Source organism: Phyllostomus hastatus, unplaced genomic scaffold (assembly GCF_019186645.2).
Source record: "Phyllostomus hastatus isolate PE091 unplaced genomic scaffold, TTU_PhHast_1.1 phas_contig_5, whole genome shotgun sequence".
Classification (NCBI taxonomy): Eukaryota; Metazoa; Chordata; class Mammalia; order Chiroptera; family Phyllostomidae; genus Phyllostomus; species Phyllostomus hastatus.
The window spans coordinates 5,551,599-5,568,200 of record NW_025333897.1 but is presented as its reverse complement, the minus strand read 5'-3'; the positions used below and the strand labels follow the sequence as shown (position 1 = coordinate 5,568,200).

The window sequence follows — 16,602 nt, the reverse complement described above, 5'->3', positions numbered from 1 at the left end:
GTGGAAGAGCTCCTGAACAGGAAATAGCCCTTTTTAGAGAATTCTGGCTGGTTGGTTGATTTATGCTTATGATCCTATGACTAAAAAGAAAAGGGGCTCTTTTTCTTTGCAATACTGGTTGGCTTATGTATAATTTGGACTCAGGAGAGCACAGGCCACTGACCAGGTCTTTAAATTACTATACTACACTGCAGTTAGAGTTGTATTGTCAAAGGTCATGGAAATGGGGTGAAATATCTTATGTAGAGGCATTTATGACTTTATATAATAAAGATGCATATGCAGGATTAAAAGGAAATAGATTGATGGCCCAGAGAAGAGGGAACTTACCCATGGTAGATAGCAGAAGCTCAGAAGAGAGGGAGCAGAATGGTTAGGATATCATGGCTGCTGCAAGCATGGTCAGGGTTTCTGCAGCCCCCCAGCCCTGAGAGATCCTCCTCCTTACCAAACTGAGGAAGCTGAAGGAGGTGAGCCTTAACTGGTCTTTCTGTCCCGAACCTGTAGTGAACCAAATTCAGTGGAAGACAAGTACCTACTTGGGTAGGGCAATATCCCCTGCAGACTTCACTGGGAGGAGGGCCAGAGGGCCAGCCCACCGGATATTATTGGGCACATACTCCATTTTCTACATGAGATCCGTTAAACTGGAAAAACACAAATCCTTCTTATAGGGATGATCCTATTAAAAGAGCTGACTTAGTTATGTCCTTTTTTGCCACCCACCATCCCAACTGGGCAGACATATAAGCCTTACTGAATATTTTACTTATGGTGGTTGAGTAAAGGCCAGTATTGGATATGGCAAGTGAAGAGACTTGAACACTGCACCAAGAAAATCCAGCTGGAGCTCTCAATCCTACTAAGGCAATACCTTTAACTGAGCCTAAGTGGCACCCTAATGAAAATGATCTTTCTCTCTTAGAGCATTATAAGAGATACATCCTTGAGGGACTGAAGAAAGGAGTTTCTAAGCAGAAAAGTCTGTAGATGGTATAGGTGGTACAAAAAAAGTCCTTTGAGGACACTTCTGAGTTTATATGTTCATGAAAGGCAGGGCATGCCCTAGGAATCCTTACCCAAATGGTTAGTGACATTCCACAATCCATTGCATACTTGTCAAAGAAACTAGATCACACTGTCCAGCGGTGGCCAGCCTGCTTGAGAGTTGTGGCAGCCACCTGTGAGTTTTTACAGGAAGCTGAAAAACTTTCCCTGGGACAGCCTATCACCATTTATACACCCCACCAAGTGTTGAGCCTGCTGGAAAAAAAATTTGTGGACCACTGCTGGAAGAATAGGCAGGTACCAAGCAATTTTTTCTCAACAATCCCAACTTCTCCCTCAAAACTATAATTTAAATCCTGTTTCCCTTCACCTGGAGCCTGCCTCCACCACACTAGTGCATAACTGTGCTAAAATAGTTGATAAAGTTTATTCTAGCAGAATTGATTTACGGGACCGTCCTTTAGAAGAGACAGACTGGACTTGATATGCAAATGGAAAGTTACATGGACAAAGGAAACAGAAACGCTAGGTATGCAGTTGTGACTCAAAGAAATAGCAGAGGTGAAGGCCTTACTGCTGGGAACCTCTGCTCAGAAAGCTGAACTGATTGCATTGACAAGGACACTGGAATTGTCACGCAAAAAGAAAGTGAACATGTATTCAAGGTAAGCTTCCCTAATTTTGCATGCACCTGGTTGTATCTGGAAGTAAAGAGGACTATTGACCTCCAATAAAAAGATTAGCATGCAACAGAAATTTAAAAATTATTAGAAATGGTCCAGGTACCTTTACAGGTTGCAGTTATGCATTACCCTGGGCATCAGACAGGACACTGAAGTGGCCAGAAGAAACAATAGGGCCGATTGAGCAGCAAAGGAGGCTGCTAAAGGAACATTTATAACTCCTTTGGTAACTATTCTAGACTTGTCACAATTCAACCCTGAATATTCGACTGCAGACTTAAGAGAAAATTAAGATCTGGGGTTTTGATGAAAAAGGCCTGGACAGTAAATGGAGAAAGAATAGGAAAGGAGTTATACTGCTTCCTGAACATGTAGTAGAGCCAGTCATGAAGCAGTTGTATGAGGCCACTGTGAATCACCTCTGTTAAATTTCTAAAGCCATACAGAAAACAACAGCTAGATGTGTTATGCCCTGGAAGAACAACCCCAAGACAGATCCCCATCAGAAAAAAGAAGGGATACAGTATCCAGAACAGTACCTATTTGAGGACTGACAAATAGACTTTACCCAGATGCCTAGGGCCTGAAGATGACAATATTTGTACTCTTTGTTGATAACTTTTCAGGATGGGTAGAAGCCGGTCCTACTAGAAACTGAGAAATCTTCTGAGGTAGTGAAAGTCCTACTGAAGGAAATAATTCCTCACTTTGGCCTACCCAGCCACTTCCAGAGTGAAAAAATGGACGTGTTTTTGTTTCAGAATTACACATAAAGTTAGTAAACTTTTAGGAAGCAAGTGGAGACTCCACACCATATGGAAACCTCAGGTTTCTTGGAAAATAGAAGATGAATCACGCCTTGAAGAAAAATGCAGGCAAATTGTGTCAAGAAACTTCTTTCCCACACACCGAAATTGGTCTTTTATAGACCTCAAGGGCGGGTGGGGCTTGGACCGAAGCGGTCACAGAAATCTGAGGACAGCCACTTAAACAGGAAAAGCTCCCGGCGCAGCCCGGCCAGTGTCACGCCGAGGCAGCAAGGTTGGGTCTCCTCCTAGGCCGCCTTCCGCCTCCCACCCCCTTCACCTCTTCGGTGCACCCTACTGCCTGGCCGCACGCAGAGCGGAAAGCAAATAGCCCAGGAGGCGTAGCCGGCTGGCCCTGGGCCAATGACAACCTAGGAGAGTGGCGTTCCTTCAGCGCTTGGAGGAGGCCGGAAGTTCCTGCGTTTCAGTACAGCAAGTCACTTCCGCAGCAGGTCTGCCTGTCCCCCTCCCGGGCCTTGGGCGCTTCCCAGGCCACTTTTCGGACGGAGAGGGGTACTGGAAGGCCCGGACCCTCCTCCGCGCCTTCCAAGGAGCCGAGATCGCCGCCGTGACTGGACGTCCGCCAAGGTTCGGACGGACCTTAAGCTCTCCACGGCCCTAGAGAGGGCGTTCCGGCCCCGGCAGCCTATACACCCGGGAGACTGAGGCTAGGAGCGCGACCCGCAGCCCAAGTCACACCTCGCCCAAGGCAAGGCAAGGTGTGCGCTAGGCTGAGCCCGTGACACCCCCCTCAGTCACCCGCCTTTATGGCGGCGGTGGCAGGGCTGGGCAACCCGGCGCAGGTGAGTGGACGCCCCACTGGCGCTGAGACCCCGCCCACAGGCAGGAGACGCGACTGGATTTAAAAAGTGGGCGTGGTCTGTGGTCATTTCTCATTGCTCTGTTTTTGAGTGGGGCCGTGGAGGTGAGTCACTACCAGTCTAAGGTCCAGAACCCAGGCCAAGGATTATATAGAGCGGGCTCCATTTCTGAAACGTAGTGGGATGAGGTGGGAAAGGATTTCCTAGGCACAAGGACCTAGGAAATGCTTGGCGATGAGATTGAGAGAGCAGGTGGGCTCAAGTCAGCTCTGGAATGGCGGGCTGAGCTGTGCTTCTATTTTGAGGGCGTTGGGAACCACGGAAGGCTCACAGTAGAGGAGGAGGGTGAGCTGACTCAGGTCTTATGCCTGTGGATGCAGAGTGGAAAATTGTGTGGTGAGGCTACTGCAATATCCAGCTCAGTAGTGCAGGTGGTCGGAGGTAGAAGTGATTGGATTTTGGGTCTGTCTTTTAAATCAGGCTGACAAAATTTTTTGATTTGGAGGGCGAGAGTGAGAAGGGATGAGGACTCCAGGGTTTTTGGTTTTAGCAGCTGGTAGGATGAATTAGCCATCAACTGAGATGGGGTAGTTAGTTGTAGAAGGAATTTTCGGTGTTAGGTTTTAGGCATGTTGAGTTCTGATGTTCTGAGTGGAGGTGAAGAAGGGGAAGCTAGACACACAGCTATGGTATTCTGGGGAGGTGTGGTTAAAATAATGAGAGACCGAATATACAAAGGGACAATGGCCAGACCATATATAAAAATAGAACTTTGACTCACAGCCTGCAGCAACTTGCCCAGGAAACCAACCCCATTATCTACGATAAACAGCCCAGGAAGCCAGTCTGCTGTAAGTCAGACTTGCAGGAAGTCATATTGCAGTATCTCTAGTGATAGTCCAAGAAGCTAAACAGTAACCTCTTACAACATCTGGTCCCAAATGGCCAGACTTGATTAATAACTGACAGCTTCTATAATTTTTGTTCCCTCTTCCAACTCATGTCCTACCAGAGAAAGTCAAATATGCACCCTAACCAATCACATAGGATGCCCTGCTTCTAGTTACCCTGCCCACAGCTCCCCTATACCAACAGGACCCACCTGAAGTGCTTTGTCTCTTTTGTCCAATATAAAGCTTCCTCGCTCCTCTGCCCTCAAGTCTGCCAAAAATAAGTGACAGTGGCCGTCACCCTTGCTATAGCAAGCTCAGAATAAATAGCCTTTGCTTTTCTCATTTGGTTGGTCTTCGTTTATTTCCCAGTTAGAAACATCCAACATGTGGCATCTGGTGTATGGATAAGGGTGTAGCTGTGTGTCTGATATAGGAGAGTGACATTTCAGGTCCTGGTGGCAATGACAGAGGAAGGTGGGGCTTGAGAACATAAAGACATAAGGAAGAGTAGTGGTGGTGGTGGTGGTGGTTGGGCTATGTAAGGAAAGGGTCTGACAGGTGGCCAAATTTCGCTGGAAGTGTAGAGATGAGAGGTGCTGGGGCTTAGTTATAATGGAAGTAATATTATACTGAGGCCTGGGCTGGTTCTTATTCCCACCTCTGCCTTTCACCAGGCCCTTTGATGACCCCTGGAGAGACCTGGGGATTTTCAGTCAGGCTGGGAAATTACCTCAGGGGAAATGAGGTGGGAGAGCCGCTAGGTCTAGGGTAGGTAGAGGTAGGAGGACCAGAAGGGTTGTTGAAATGAGTGTGACTGATGAAGGCACAGACTGTGGAACAGAGAAGAGGAAGAGGGCCATGGGGATCACACATCTGTGCATTGTTCTGGGTGGCTTAGATTGGAGCCAGGAACTGGGGCAAGATGGGATCATGGTTCTATTTGCCAAGAACTCTAGATGCTTTGTGAAGGGTGACCTGTGAGAGTTCATGGAGATGGCTGTGATGTGGGCCATGATGGGGAGAGGGTACCCTCATAATGGGTATGCATTGGTGAGGTGCAGGGTTTGAAGAAGGTATGGTCAGAAAAGTGGTATGTGTTAGGGAGTAAATGTGAGCTGGTACTGGGGATAAAGGGAGAAGACTAAGCCCATGTTTGTTTGTATCTGGAAGGGATGACATTGGTGACACTAGGGGAGGGGGCCCACAGAAGAGGGGGTTGGGCTCTGCACTTAGTTGCTCTCTGCTCATCTGCCTGTCAGTTAGGTGAGGGCTGAGAAAAAGGTACGTGTCAATGGAACCAGGATCTGGGATCTCCTCTGAGTTGGGGAGCTGAAAAGGAGGGCTAGTAGGGGACAGACCAGAAGTCTTGAGGAGAGAAGCTGATCATGGAATGAACTGTCTTTATTATGGCAGGACTCTGTGACCTTTGAGGATGTGACCATCTACTTTTCCCAGGAGGAGTGGGGACTTCTTGATGAGGCTCAGAGGCTCCTGTACTGTGACGTGATGCTGGAGAACTTTGCACTTATAGCCTCTCTGGGTAAGGCCTTGTGTACCTGGGTGTCCTGAGCTCCTATCTTCCTGTCCCTTTTTCCCAAGAGGTAGTGTTTTACTTCTCATGGCTGAACCATGGTGCTGCTCCCTTCCTCAGTTCCCTGTTGTATATGTTACGGGTTTCAGGGGTGAGCTGTGTGTAGGGTTCCATGCTATTCTTAAAGAGCCCCAACACCTGCTGCCCTGAACCTTTGTGGGGAAGGGGCCAGGAACGAGGAGTCTTAGAGTCAGCCCAGTGAATCCTGTCTGACTTGGCCACTCTATGCTTGGGTGACTGCCCACATCTGACAGTTCTGTCCTGCTCCTTTCCTTTAGCTAACACTTCCTAAGGCCTGACCACCAGGAATTCTAGACACTGGTGTGGTTACTGCTTGATGTGGCCATTGGATATTCCTGTAATACCTTCCTTGTATTTTTTTTTGTAATGTTTTGTTTTCTTTCCTGTTGTCTCTGGTAGGGAAGTTCACTGGGCAAGTGCTAGCCACTTACCTGCCATGTCTTTTCCTTAGGACTTACATCTTTCAGGTCCCACATAGTTGCCCAGCTGGAGATGGGGGCAGAGCCCTGGGTGCCTGACAGAGTGGACATGTCTTCAGCCATGGCAAGAGGGGCATATAATGGACCTGGCTCTGGTAAGTGGGAGATGGGAGAGGGTGTGATGTCACTACTGTCTTCAAATCATACCTTCAACTTTTCTCATGTTCATCATTGTTTTGGTGCCAAAGCCAAAGGCCATATCTTTCTTCAGTCTTTCCTTCCCATTCTTGACACATTGCCCACTTGTGATTTCTACTTTAACTTGGGGCCTCTGACTGTGCCCCACCTTTCTGGCCTCCATGTCTCACTCTTTCCACAGCTCCTTCTGTGGCCCTCTCCAATATGGGCCTGCACTTAATATCCCATGAGATGTGTACATTCCTTTTAACAGTCCTAAAACACTAGCTACCCAGTTGTAATCAGATTTTCCTGAGTCTAGACATAACCTTTTGCACAGTGCTCATGTGTTCCCAGTAGCCAGGGTTTTGCTGAAAAGTCTTTATAGAGCATTGAGTTGGAGACCATGCCTTCTACCCAGTGCTATACCCCATCCTTGTGTCTTTAGTCCTAGTAGGGCTTCCTCTGTTTTATAACATTGCCAGGCACCATACCACAGAGCAGACCTTTCCTTACCCTGACCTCAGGCCTCTCATCTTGCTAGCAATCCCAAGGACTCATTCCTCAGTTAAATATGCACTTGTGACAGGGCTGTTTCCTTCTATCAAAGTTAACATGATTTTTTACCAGTTTTTCTCTACTTTCAGATGTTCACCATGGAACAGAGGGTGAGGAGTCACCTTGTGAGCATAGCGTTTCTGTAGGAATGTCACAGGACAGGAATCCCAAGGCAGCTCTATCCATCCAGAAGGACTACCTCTCTGACATGTGTGGCTTACACTTGAAAGACATTTTGCACCTGGCTGAATACCAGGCAACACATCCCAGGCAGAAACCATGTGTGTGTGAGGCAAATGGGAGAAAGTTAGAGTTCATTGCAAACCTTCACCAGCAAAAGATGCAGTGGGACATAGACAAGTCTATCAGAAGGCAGGAGGGTAGGGCCTTGCTTGTGAAGAGCTGCAGAGATGACACATCTGAGAAACCTTTCATATTCAGGGAGGGTAGGAAGGACTTTGTAACCACATCTGGCTTTCTCCAGCATCAGGTCACTCACAGTGTGGAGGAGCCACACCAGGGCACCAAATGTGTGGAGGATTTTCACACGGTCCAAAGCCATAACAGGTGCAGTGAATTTGGGAATGCTTTCAGTGACAAACCCGCACTTGCTCAGCACCAGAGAACCCATACTGCAGAAAGACCTTATGAGTGCAGCAAATGTGGGATATTCTTTAGTCACACCACTGGCCTCTTTCAGCACCAGAGAGATCACAACAGAGGAAAGCCTTATGAGTGCTGTGAATGTGGGAAATTCTTTAGCCAATACTCCAGTCTCATTAAACATCAGAGAGTTCACACTGGTGAAAGCCCTCATGTATGCAGTGAATGTGGGAAATTCTTTAGCAGAAGCTCCAATCTCATTCAACACAAGAGAGTTCACACTGGAGAAAAGCCTTATGAGTGCAATGAATGTGGGAAATTCTTTAGCCAACGCTCCAACCTAATTCATCATAAGAGGGTTCATACTGGTAAAAGTGCTCATGAATGTAGGGAATGTGGGAAATCTTTCAACTGCAACTCCAGCCTAATTAAACATTGGAGGGTTCACACTGGAGAAAGACCATATAAATGCAATGAATGTGGGAAATTCTTTAGCCACATTGCCAATCTCATTCAACATCAAATAGTCCACACTGGTGAACGGCCTTATGGGTGCAGTGAGTGTGGGAAAGCCTTCAGTCGAAGCTCTGACCTCATGAAACATCAGAGGGTCCACACTGGTGAGCGGCCTTACCAGTGCCCTGAATGTGGGAAATCATTTAGCCAAAGCTCCAGCCTTAATAGCCATCGGAGACTTCATACTGGTGAACGGCCTTATCAGTGCCCAGAATGTGGGAAATTCTTTAACCAAAGCTCTAGCCTCGGTAACCATCGGAGACTTCACACCGGCGAGCGGCCTTATGAATGCCTTGAATGCGGGAAAACCTTCAGACAAAGATCTAATCTGAGGCAGCACCAGAAAGTTCACAAACCAGATAGGCCATATAAGTGCAGTGAATGTGAAAAAGCCTTTAGCCAAAGGCGTACCCTCATTAGGCATCAGAAAATTCACACTAGAGAAAGGAGTACAGAGAAGGTGCTTTCTCCTTCAGCACAATGCACACTAGAGGAAAGCTCAGAGTAGTCTCTATGAGGGAGCCGTCAGTCCAAAGCTGGACCTTGTTCACTCAAATATTCACTCTAGGGAGATTCCCTATGAATGCTAGATATGTTGGAAGCTTTATGGAGCTATATGTTCTGACCATAGACTTTGCCAGTGTTTTTGGCAGAAGCCATCTGAATCCTACCCACTGGCAGGTCTTCAGAGTGTGTGACAACCACTCCCTGTACTCGGGGAATGCAGACTTCTCTTTCTAAGAGAATTGTGAGTAAGCCTATGGTCATAAGAGTACCTCAGTCTTTCCCATTGTGACTTGTGTAGTTGTGCCCCTGACCCATTTTTGGCCATGAAGACCTGAGCTGGGTTCTACTGACAGCTTGCTGAGAAAGTTTAATTTCTTCAAAGACATTGTTGATCTCATGATGCTCATGAGTTTATCTAGCCTCCACATTGCCCATCCCAACAACTACTTTACGTTTCTCTGGTTTCAGTGATAATAAGGGTCTTGTTGACAAAGCCACCTTCAGTCTTCTGTGCTCTGATGTTCTGATTACTGTATGGAATGGGTTGAGAACAGCCCATGGGTTAAGGTCTACCAAATTAAAGGAGTCCCCAAATTTATTGTCTCAGATGGAACAGCAGGATGGCAAGAACAGCCCTCAGTCCAGATATGGTATTTTATTGGTTCAAGACCTAGGGAAAATTGTAGGGCTTTGGGGGGCCTAACGTGGTCTGAATGACATGAACTTTTGTGAACCAGAGATCACCTCGAGGAAGGGGCATTTGTGACAAACTCCAGTGCATCTGAGAATAGCATAAATTAGGCCTCATTGTTTCCAGGAGATGCCTCATATTCCCAAACACTGTTGAACAGACACTATTTACTTGGCACCTGCCAAGGAGCCATATACCTTGAACTCTAACATACGGTATTTGATTATAAGTCTTTGTAAGACTTACTGGGTCCACTAGGACCACAATTTGTACAGGAACACTGGAGATTATAACAGAGTAAGTGAGACTGTAGCAAACTAAAAGGAATGTATTTTTTAAAAGATTTTATTTTTAGAAATGGGAAGGGAGGGAGGACAACATCAATGTGTCATTGCCCCTCATGCACCCACTACTGGAGACATGGCCCACAACCCAGATATGTGTCCTGACTGGGAGTTGAACCCTTTGGTTTGTAGGCTGGCACTCAATCCACTGAGCCACACCAGCCAGGGCTGGAATGTACCTGCTTTAAAAGAGCATCTACAAATATTCTCTTGAATCTGACTGTGCAGGATTCAGGCTTTGCAGAAATTTTCAAGATCACCAGACCTCTGTCATATGACTAAGGTTACTGGCAGAGCAAATAATCTAAAAAGTTTTGTAGATTACTGCAGGCTCACTGTGTTATCTCAAAGCCATTGTTGCACTGGCAGAAAAATAGGACCTGAGAGGAGGTAGATTCTGTACTCCAGGGATGTAACATTTGTGACATAGCCAGCCACTTTTGCTGCCAAGGCAATGAAGTAGAGTTAATGTGGGGTTACCAAATCTTCCAGTTTGCTAAAGTGAATGGAGATTGGATTCTTATGTGCAACAGTTCCTTTTAATGCTTTGTTGAGATAAAGTTGTCAGGCAATAAGTGACTATATATTTAGTATGTACAATTTCATAAGTTTTTAAGTGTGTATATACTCAGGGAACCAACACTATAGTCATGATAATAAACCTATCGGTTACCCACAAAGCTACTTTGTGCCCCTTTATTATTTCTCTTTGTCTTTCCCAGGAAACCATTAGCTGCATCCCAAGGAATCTATTAATTTACCCTTTTTTTCCCACGTAGATTTGTTTGTGTTCTATTGATTTTATACAATTGGGATTATAAAGTACTTATACTCTATTTTTGGTCTATATTCTTTCATACAAAATAATTATCTTACCATGCTGTGTGTATGAAAAGTTCATTCCTTTTACTGTTGAATAGTGCTAGGTTGAATGATCCACCACATTTTAGTTTATTTTGTAAATTAAAATTCTGATAAAATACACATAATATCGAGTTTACTACGTTAACCCTCTAAGTGTGCAAGTTCAGTGGTATTAAGTATACAAGTATATTGTTCAATCATCTCCACCATTCATCTCTTTTCATCTTGTAAAACTGAAACTGTACACCATTAAATAATAACTCCTAATTCCCCCTTTCCAAGCCCCTGAAACCACCATCCTACTTTCAATTTCTGTTAATTTGCTCTAGGAACCTCATATATGAAATCATATAGTATTTGTCTTTTTGTGGCTGGCTTATTTCACTTAGCATAGTGACCTCAAGGTTCATTCATGTTATAGCATCAAAATTTTTTTAAGGATGAAAATATGCCGTGTGTGTGTGTGTGTGTGTGTGTGTGTGTGTGTGTGCCATATTTTGCTTATTCATTCATCTGCCAATGGATATTTGGTTTATTCCCACCTTTTAACTATTGTGAATTATACTGCTAAAAGATACAAATATTCTTTGAGACCTGGCTTTCTATTCTTTGGGGTATATTCACGAAAGTGGAATTACTGGATCATATGGTAGTTATACTTTTAATTTTTGAGGAATCTCCATACTGTTTTTCACAGTGGCTGTACCATTTTACATGCCCACAAACAGTATCCAAGAGTCCAATTTTTCACATCTTCACCAACACTTGTTTTTTTTTCTGTTTTTTTTTGGGGGGGGGGATGGTTTTTATCCTAATGAGTGTGAAATGGTATCTCATTGTTTTAATTTGCAGTTCCCTAGTGATTCATGATAGTGACTATTGTTTTATGTACTTATTGGTCATCTGTATGTCTTCTGTAGATAAATGTCTATTCAAGTGCTTTTTCCATTTTGCTGTTGTTTAGTTACAGTTGTCCCCCTTCCTGCCCCCCCCCAGTTGCTCTCCCTTGCCCTGTCCAACTCCTGCTCCCAAAGATAGTCTCCATCCCATTATCCTTGTCCATTGGTCCTTTGTACATGTTCCTTGACTTGACCCTTCCCCTTCTTTCCCTCATTATCCTCTTCCCCACCCCTCGGGTAACTGTCAGTTTGTTCTTTATTTCCACCTCTCTGGTACTGTTTCACTCATGTGTTTGTTTTGTTGATTAGGTTCCCCTTATAGGTGAGATCATATGGTATTTGTTTTTCACTGACTGACTTATGTCACTTAGCCTAAGACTCTCTAGTTCCATTCACACTGTCACAAAGGGTAGCAGTTCTTTCTGTTGAGTAATATTCCATTATGTAAATGAACCAGTTTTTTTGATCCACTCATTTACTGATGGGCATTTAGGCTGTTTCCACCATTTGGTTTTGTAAACTGTGCTGCTATGGACATTGGGATGCATAGGCTCTTTTGAATTAGTGTTTCAGGATCCTTAGGGTATAATCCCAGCAGTGGAATTGCTGAGTCAAATGCAATTCCATTTTTAGTTTTTTGAGAAAATTCCATACTTTCTTCCAGAGTGGCTGCACCAGTCTACATTCCCACCAACAATGTACTAGGGTTGCATTTTCTGACAACCTCCCTAGCACTTACTGTTTGTTAATTTTATTATGATGGCCATTCTCGCTAGTGTGAAGTGGTATCTCATTGTGGTTTTAATTTATATCTCCTAATGGCTAGTGATGCTTATCCTTTCATGTGTTTCTGGGCCCTCTGTATGTTCTCCTTGGGAAAATGTCTGTTCAGGTCGTTGGCCCATTTTTACTTGGGTTGTCTTCCTGGTGTGGAGTTGTGTGAGTTCTTTATATACTTTAGAGATCAAACCCTTGTCTGAGGTATCATTGGCAAATATATTTTCCCATACAGTTGGTTCCCTTTTCATTTTGCTAAAGTTTTCTTTAGCTGTGCAGAAGCTTTTTATTTTGATGAAGTCCCATTTGTTTATTCTTTCCTTTATGTCCCTTGCTCTAGGGGACACATCAGTGAAAATATTGCTGCATGGAATGTCTGAGATTATCCTGCCTGTGTTCTCTTCTAGGACTTTTTATGGTATCATGACTTGTATATTTGAGTCTTTTATCCATCTTGAGCTTATTTTTGTGTATGATTTTAAGTTGGTGGTTAAGTTTCATTTTTTGCATGTAGCTGTCCAGATCTCCCAACACCATTTGTTGAAGAGGCTATTTTTACTCCAATTTAATGCTTCTTCCCCCTCTGTCAAATATTAATTGACTGTAGAGACTTGGGTTTATTTCTGGGCTCTCTATTCTGTTCCATTGGTCTATGTGTCTGTATTTATGCCAGTACCAGGCTGTTTTGATTACAGTGGCCTTGTAATACAGTTTGATATCAGGTATTGTGATCCCTCCTGCTTTGTTTCTTCTTTCTCAAAATTGCAGCAGCTATTTGTGGTTCATATAAATTTCTGAATGTTTGTTCTGTACCTGTGAAATATGTCATTGGTACTTTAATAGGGATGGCATTGGATCTATAAATCACTTTGGGTAGTATGGCCATTTTGATGATGTTAATTCTTCCAATTCATGAGCATGGTACATGCTTCCATTTGTTTGCGTCTTCCTTAATTTCTGTCTTCAGAGTTGTATAGTTTTCTGAGTTCAGGTCGTTTACCTCCTTGGTTAGATTTATTCCTAGGTACTTTATTTTTCTTGTTGGTATATCAAATGGGATTTTTTTCCTGATTTCTGTTTCTGATATTTCATTGTTGGTATACAAAAATGCCTTTGGTTTCTCAGAATTGACTTTGTATCCTGCTCTTTTGCCAAATTCACTTATTAAGTCAAGTAGTTTTTTTGGTGGAGTCTATAGGATTTTCTATGTACATTATCATGTCATCTGCAAACAGTGACAGTTTTGTTTCTTCCTTTCCAATTTGGACGTGTTTTATTTGCTTTTCTTATCTGATTGCTGTGGCCAGGACTTCTAGTACTATGCTGAATAGGAGTGGTGAAAGCAAGCATCCTTGTCTTGTTCCTGATTTTAATGGGAAAGCTCCAAGTTTTTGTCCATTGAGTATGATGTTGGCTGTAGGTCTCTAATATATGGCCTTAATTATGTTGAGTTACCTTCTATTTTAATTGAGAGCCTTGCTGGATAGAGTAGTCTCAATTGCTGGCCTTTGCTTTCACTGCTTGGAATATTTTTTGCCATTCCCTTCTAGTTTTTAATGTTTTTGTTGAAAAGACAGCTGCTAGCCTTATCAGGGCTCCCTTGTATGTTACTGTTTCTCTCTTGCTGACTTTAAGATTTTCTTTTTCTCTTCAAATTTTGCCCTTTTTCATTATGATGTACCTTGCAGTGGGCCTGTTTGAGTTCCTTTTGATTGGAACCCTCTCTGTTTCCTGGACTTGTGTGGCTTTTTCTCTCATCAAATTGGGGGAGTTTTCCATCATTACTTTTTCAAACAGGTTTTCTATTCCTTGCTCTTCTTCTCCTTCTGGTATCCCTACTATATGGATATTATTATGTTTCATGTTGTCCTATAGTTCTCTTAACCCTCTTTGTTGTTTTTGAGTCTTTTTTCCTTTTCTTGTTCTTTTTGGGAATTTTTTTCTCCCTTTTGCTCCAGCTCACTGATTCAATATTCTGCTTCATTGAGTCTGCTTTTGAGTCCTACTGTGTTCTTTAATTCAGAAATTGTATTCTGCATTTCCTTTTTGCCCTTATTGATTGTTTCTATGTCCCTTTTTATGCTGATATAGTTTGCAGTAAGTTACTCATAATTTCCCTGTAGTTTTTGGTAATTCTCACTGAGCTCATAGAGCTTCCTTATAACCATTGGTTTGAACTCAATATCTGATAGTTGACTTGTCTCTACTTCATTTAGCATTCTTTCTGAGGATTCTTCCTTTCTCTTTGATTAGGGGTTGTTTCTTTGTCTTCCCATTATTTGTGGGACTCTTCTTGTTTGCTTCTGCTTCTTAAACTAATCTGTTTTTACTTTCTGTGTGGTGTCAACTTTTATGGTAGGAGGCCTGTGAGATTCAGTGGTGCACTCTCCTTGATCTCCTGAACTTGATCCTCTTGGGATGCCCTTTATTGCCTTTTATGCTGGTTCTCGTGATTCAATTGGATTTTGATTATTGTTGTCTTTCTTTGGTGGGTCCTTCCCTCCAGGTGGTTGACTTAGGGTCACTCTGACTACCACATCTTGTGTGCTGTTGTGCAGGTGCTGCCAGAACAAAACCACAGAGCCCAGGAAACAAACCCACATCTGCAAATATAACTCCCCCCACCCACAATTCCACTATCAATGGCAAATGAACTAGTATCAATAAGGGTATAAGGAGATTAAGACTATTATAAGAAAGGAGAGCAGATGTGAGAAGACCTACTGAAAGAAAAATGGTTTTGAGAGGATAGAGGGAGGAACAATAATAAGAGTTGGGAGTTGGAACAATAGAAAGAGAGAAGGTAAAATTTACCTCATGAATAAAAAAAGGAATGAAGAATGTGGAATAGAGTATGAGAAGGGAAGTGTATAGTATTAGGTTTAAACAGAAATTAAAATAACAAAATAGAGAAAGGAAATGGAAGGAAAAATAGTAAATAACTAATATATAGGAGCCAAATTGGAGAGAAAGATCCACCACAGTACTCTCAACAACAAAGGAGCTAAAATTAATATAGGTAGTATGGGAATAAGAGGGGGAAAAGAAACAAAGATAAGTCTAAGAGATATTTTGAGGAATGGGAAGTGATTTTGAAATGGAAGAGGGAGAGGCAACACTAAGAGTGAGGGACAAAAAACAGACTAAGACAGGGAAAAAATAAAATTTGGGATGTAAGGGGGGAAAGGAGAATATAGAAAAATAAGAGGACAGGATGAAAGAGAAATAGAAGAAAGAAAAAAATGAAAAAAAAAAAAACTAAGACAGCAAAATTAAAATTTGAGACAAAAGATTAGGAGAGGGTACCAGTAAAATTTGATATTTGAAATACAGAATTAGTGAAGCTCTACATATAAAATTGAAAAAAACAATGTAACAACAACTAGCCTACCCACGACCAACTAGCAAAGATTAGTAAAGGTGAAGAGAGAATGTGGGTATTTTAAGAGCAGGGAAAAAGAATGTGAGATGACCAATGTTAGATTGTGAGAGGCTGGTTGGAGAGAAATAGTAAGAGTGCAAAATGGAAACAAGTTGTAGCATGAGAGAGAACAAACTTTAAAATGAAAATAATAACAGGAAAGAAGAAGGTAAAATGGGGTAACAGAAGGGAAAAGCAAAATATGAGAATTGAAATAAACTATAATATAAAATCTAGTGACTTAATATGCACAAGCTTGAAGGACAAGAAATAAATGTTAAAGCTGTGCAGGAAAGAAAATATTACAAATCATGGAGAAGACCACAGTGGATTTTGTCTCGGTAACCTCTTGTATTTACCACTGTATTTTTTTTCTGGATCCTCCTCTGGTGATGTCAGATGATGACCCTGTCTGACCTTAGGTAGCCTGTTTGAGACTTCCAGGAATCTACTATCTGTGACTGTCTCCTTCAGTTGTTAATCTAGTAGTCAATGTGTTACAGAACACAACAAGGGGGGGCCTGAGACAATATACTATTATTGAAAGAAGGGCCCGGGTCCGTTATGTCTGCCGCCAGAGGAAAGACGTCTCTCAATGCCAGAGATTCGTGAAAAGGAAAGGAAATGTTTATTTAATGCTATACAAACTTAAAGTAGTGACCTAATGTCTTTATCAAAAATCCCAAAGTCCCCCCAAAACACCCACAAACACAGTCACAGTCCTTCCTTCCTTCCCCCTTTGCCCAGTCCAGAGTACCATATCTCAGGAAAAGAAAACGAAGTCCATGGCTCAGGTGGTCCTCTGGTTCTTCCCAGTTAATACTCCATCTCAACTGGGAGACCTCCCTGGGTACCCGGCACCCTCGGCTGAGTCGCCAGGATCTCTGCTAAAACCAGGTGGTGGTTCCCCTTCTAAAGCTGTGGGGGTCCCTACTCTGTCCAGGCCTCGTGGTTCTCCCTCTCAGGGCTGCGGGAAGGGGAGAGTCCCCACTCTGCCAAAGCC

The 16,602-nt window shown here is 43.2% G+C and overlaps 1 protein-coding gene across 1 annotated transcript; it reads left to right on the top strand.

The window, feature by feature from the left end:
• The first annotated feature begins 2,933 nt into the window (after positions 1–2,933).
• On the top strand, positions 2,934–10,531 carry ZNF792 (zinc finger protein 792). The gene is given in 5 exon segments (XM_045846671.1): positions 2,934–3,300; positions 5,625–5,751; positions 6,275–6,397; positions 7,067–8,600; positions 8,602–10,531. Coding segments are annotated over 5 exon segments (1,905 nt in total). The 5' UTR covers positions 2,934–3,264; the 3' UTR covers positions 8,687–10,531.
• The last annotated feature ends 6,071 nt before the right edge of the window (positions 10,532–16,602 follow it).